The sequence below is a fragment of the Triticum urartu genome, chromosome 4 (assembly GCF_003073215.2).
Source record: "Triticum urartu cultivar G1812 chromosome 4, Tu2.1, whole genome shotgun sequence".
NCBI lineage: Eukaryota > Viridiplantae > Streptophyta > Magnoliopsida > Poales > Poaceae > Triticum > Triticum urartu.
The window spans coordinates 425,744,702-425,749,581 of NC_053025.1; the positions used below are offsets into that span (position 1 = coordinate 425,744,702).

General features: G+C 45.0%; 1 protein-coding gene across 1 annotated transcript; it reads right to left on the reverse strand.

The window, feature by feature from the left end:
- Positions 1-1,012: 1,012 nt before the first annotated feature.
- Positions 1,013-4,646, reverse strand: LOC125551874 (30S ribosomal protein S1, chloroplastic). Its single transcript, XM_048715255.1, has 7 exons — positions 4,309-4,646; positions 2,958-3,233; positions 2,233-2,313; positions 1,775-2,056; positions 1,584-1,694; positions 1,415-1,501; positions 1,013-1,288 (listed from the first exon to the last, which is right to left on the reverse strand). Exons 1-7 carry the CDS (start codon positions 4,579-4,581, stop codon positions 1,202-1,204), a joined length of 1,197 nt encoding a protein of 398 aa, XP_048571212.1. The 5' UTR covers positions 4,582-4,646; the 3' UTR covers positions 1,013-1,201.
- Positions 4,647-4,880: the final 234 nt, after the last annotated feature.

The window sequence follows — 4,880 nt, forward strand, 5'->3', positions numbered from 1 at the left end:
TTACCTGACGCAGCTCCATTGCGATCTGTGCGGAGACGACAGATCGAGCGAGCTCTATTGCTTTCTGCGTTGGTTCTGCGTCGTCGTCGACTTCCTCGTGCGTGTGTGTGCTGCAAGTTGCACGCCAAGGGTGAAAATTCCAATCCCCACTCACGGCGGAGGCCGATCGACGACGCACCGGCGGCGCGCGATCGGCCAATGTGCATGAACAGTTGGTCCACCTGAAGATACCATGCATGCCGGGGGGAAAGCACTTAACTCATCCTACTGAAAAACTGGGTTAGTAATTTGCAGTGGGTACACGGATTTCAGAAAGATGCATGCACACTGGGGAAAGGGACTGACACTAGGGAACTAATAAGTTCGGTAGCGGAACTCCATCCTCAGGTCATCCTACAGATGCTTAATTAGATGGTTCAGCAATCAGCACGCGTGATTGAGCAGCGCGATCCCGGTTATTCGAACCGGATCGATATGAACCGCAGGGGCGGCGAAATGTGAAGGCGTTCTGAAGAAAACTACTGAGCAGAGTTGACGGCATGATCTGTGAGGTTTGGCTAGCTAGCTGTAGGGAGAAGAAAAGAGCATTTGATGTTTTGCATGTGAAAAATAGTGGAGGGCGCTATCAGTGAAACCTGTGAGGTTTGGCAGCTTGACATGTTTGAACAGAATGGGAAAGGGGGACACACACACACAAGCAGACGGTTTTAAGTTCCATTTCAATAGCTATTCCTGTGGCTCCAGGCAGGCGCAACTTGCTGCATAAAAGAGGGTTATCCATCTTCATTTGTCAACCTCCGAAGTTACGAAAGTGGATATGCTTCCATCTCTTGTTTCTTTCTGGCACTCTTTTGGTGAAGCAGCAGCAGCAGCAATGCTCTTTTATGGACACAAATATGTATGAAGACGATGTGCTGTTAATGCTTTAATGGGGTTGTGGCCAATGTGCGCTTAAGCCAGCCCTTTTGGGGTGACTGACTGTACACGCACACCCTTTTCTGCACGAAATGGATTGATGGCTTTGCCAAAGGGGTACAACTTGAATTTCTTTTCCGCCGTTTTTCAGCACCTTATACTTCATACACAATGATACAAGCGCAAGTTGACGAGGGGAAATTATCTGAATATGATACGATCGTGCATTCACACAAAGATGGACTACCGGGCATCTCTGGAATCAGATGCATTCTTGCTATTGCACCTATTCGTCCTCGGGTAGCCCTTCCTCCTGTGCTGTGTCTGATGACAATGGACCTAAGATACCCTCTGAACTGAGAGACAATCCACTCTGTTAAGAGGTGACACAGGAAGACAGACAAATTATTTCAGTCATATGTTACTCTAGTGTATGAAAAAAGTTGTGTAAACTGCATCACGACGGTGCAGAGTCGTCACATAATGGTTATAGCGGTACCTCTGGCTGGAATCTTAACATGTCAGCACGAGCCATTGCCTCTGCTTGAGCTATTCTCTGCCTGAATATCTGCGCCATCTCATCAGCCTAATTTGGGCATAGTAAACCAGCATGTCAGTTTGTCTGTTACGGCATATTCTGGTGAAAAGGTATTGCCCGCATTACTTACCTTTTCGAAAACCAGCTTTGGGTTACGAATCATGTCACCAGGCGTTGGCTCAAGCTTCTTTGTAGAAAGGCTAACCCGGCCCCTTTCACGGTCATGGCTTAGTATCATAACCTAATAACAAAGAAAGTCTTCCAGCCTTAGCTATAGAAACAGCAAATTGGCATAATTTACAAGTAAGATAACGGCATTACCTTGAGGGTATCTCCTGGTTGAAGAACTGTCGAGATATCTGCAACACGGTCATGACTAATTTGGCTGACATGCAGAAGTCCATTGATTCCACCGATATCGATAAAGGCACCATAAGGTTTTAGGCTTTCAACAGTTCCCAAAACAACTGAACCAATACCAAGCTGGGCTTGGCTGTCGGCCATTGCCTTGCGATTACTGAGGACAAGCCTGCCTTGTTCCTCGTCGACCTCCACAAACTTCAGAGGTAGCTCTTTGTCAAGCAGCTCTTCAGCAGTTGTTTTCTGATCAAGGTCAAGCAACAGTTAGGGAAATAGTGAGCAGCTAGTCTAAGGATGGAGCAGCCCAAAACTCAACCCACAGTATATCAGGATCAAATTGGTAAAAGACAGCTCATGCAGCAACAAAACCATAGGATATAACAAAGTTTTGTAATAGGACTATAGGACTGTGAACCAACCGATGACACTTGTGAAAATGGAACAAATGCCTTAAGGCCCTCCACAAGAGCCACCACACCTCCTTTGTTACCACCAATTACCTGCAGGGCAACATTGCAACCTGAGCACATGAATAAAGCTGCCTAGACTAGATCAGTGCTGCAATTTCACCCCAAAAAACAAAAAAACAGTACCACAGTATCTAAGGTGGCATGAGTCGTGCATATCAAAGTAACGACATACAGACATGTGGGCCGGACAAAGGATAACGGAACTTGCAGAAACAACAACAGAAATCAGGAAAGCTGTTGACAAAAGCTATCCATTGACATGCTTTCATAAAATGACTGCTCTAAACTTCATAAATTCATTAGCAGTCACACATGAACAAACTAGCAAAATCATTACAATCCAATGAACACATGATAACTACTTGGTAAGAAAGCCATCCTAAGTTAACAGCAGCATGAACATTGGGATTATTAACCGAGGTCATATACAAAGTGAATCTACACCATAAAGACCCACTGAACTGACATTCATTTTCTAAAGAACAATGGCTGCTGTTGCCAGGCAGACATTCAAAAAGGCAAAGTCTGATTTAATTAACACAAACAAGGGGCAGGAAGAGGCAATGCTTTCTAAATATTTAGTTTATAATAATTTCTACAGGAGAAGTTATTCAACGATTAGGGGACAATGGTTATAGCATGGATATAGGTCCTTCTGCAAGTATTTTACTCACTTTACCCGTGATAACAACATCCTCTGCCTGAAGCTGCCTGCACCTTTCCCAAGCAAGGTCTTGCTGAATTGATTGTAAGCTCAGAATCAAAGTTTCATCATTTGGGTTCTCATCAATTATCATGAACTGCTCCACTAAACCCGGCCGGATGCCTGCCTCCTCTATATTGTCAATATCGAGAAGGCATGCCTCATCTATAGGCAAAAAAGCAGTAGCCTTTGATTGGATGTCAATAAATGCACCATTTGAAGTGGTCATGAATACTGTCCCTTTAATCTGTAGTCATCACAAGCATGCAAGATATTTTTTTAGATGTCAGGAACAGTGTGATACAAAATTTATCAAGCTAATTAAGAAACCTTATACTTTCAGCTCCAGCATGCCCAAAACGTAGTGTGTTGCACAAATAACAGAGAAGTACCACATGTAAAAAAGGAGATAATAATAGAATTGTTGGCACCAAACTAAAAATAGTAATGGAGAGCTGCAAATCCAGCAGCTCTTCCTCCCCTCGTCATTAGTGTGTACAATGCTCATATTAAACAGGTCGTTTGTGCGTACCTAGCACCTTTTTAATTCAAAGGCATGATTCCAGGCGCGTTCGAAAATAAATAAATCCAGCAGCTATGACAACTGCATTTTGTGTCCATGTGCATGTGTCACACAACAATATGCAAAGCAGACTGTTCACTGTAATACGGTAATTTAATAATCCGCTGGATCTGCTTAATTCAATATCACAGACCTAATTGGAGGGGACCTAATTTAGAAAAACACGCAGCAATCAGTCAGTTGCTCAAAGTATTGTGTCAGATCAGAATTAACTGAATTGGCCAATCTTTAAGTTGCTCCAGGGTCCCACAACTCAGGAATTTCAATTATATTTCCATTTGATGTAAGAATATAGCTTTATTACGTTCCTTCGGAAAGCATTGAACAAACAGTAATGGTGCTGTCGTTCTACATTACATTGTAGTACCACTCGCCCCTCAAAAAACAAAAACGATAAAGGAAATGGGCAACTAATACGGCAAACCCATTCTAGTTCACTTGAACATTCTATTCGAAGCTACGGGGGTAACATTTTACAGGAACATGAGAAACATAGCACAGTCAACGTTAGTACAAAATGAAAACCTGAAAAACCACAAGCAGTAAGAAATATGACACGTCTTCGGTACTAAATAAACTTATGAGCGATCTAAAGCTAATTAAACGAAAATCTATAAGCAACTGTATAAGCAATACACGCGACCTACTATCCCAATCCCCTACTAGCGATATGCAGTTGAGCACCAATTATCTGTTCACCATGAAACGAGCGAGCAGGAACAAGAGAGGGGGAGATTACGAGTGAGCCAATGTCAGTGTCGATGTCGGTGGTCTCGACGGCGGATTCGAGGTCCTCGGGGGAGAAGGTGATGCCCTCCATGGGCGCAGTGCGGCAGCGCTCGGAGGCCTCGTCGAACAGCGTGCGCATCCGCTCCCGCTCCTTCTCATCCTTGCTCAGCACGTACGTCCCGCAGACCAGCGCGGACGGCCGCATCGGCGCCCCGGGGCGGCGCGACGCGCCGGAGAGCGGTGGGCACGCGAGCCCCGCGACGTGCTGGACCAAGGACGCCATTCTCTTCTGCCTCTGCTGGGAATGAGGAACGGGCAGATAGGAGGGGGCGTGGCTGTGTTATCCGGTGGCCGTGGGATTTGAGGATAGGAGATGATTGGTTTTTGGGCCAGGCCGCTAGACTGGGCTGCACCTGGGTTCTTCCTCCCGCCGGTGCGTGTAAAAAAAGACAGTTTTGTTTATTATCTACTCACTTCGTTCCGAAATATAAGTTGTCGGGGGAGTGTAAACTGAACTCCACAACGACTTATATTTCGAAACAGAGGTAATACATACTAGGACATATACCGGTGCGTTGCAAC

Coding starts and splice junctions, on each gene's coding strand:
- LOC125551874 (XM_048715255.1), bottom strand. CDS start 4,581: ATGGCGTCCTTGGTCCAGCACGTCGCGGGGCTCGCGTGCCCACCGCTC. Junction 1,502..1,583: donor CAAAGCTGGTTTTCGAAAAG/GTAAGTAATGCG, acceptor TGCCCAAATTAG/GCTGATGAGATGGCGCAGAT. Junction 1,289..1,414: donor TGTTAAGATTCCAGCCAGAG/GTACCGCTATAA, acceptor ACCTCTTAACAG/AGTGGATTGTCTCTCAGTTC.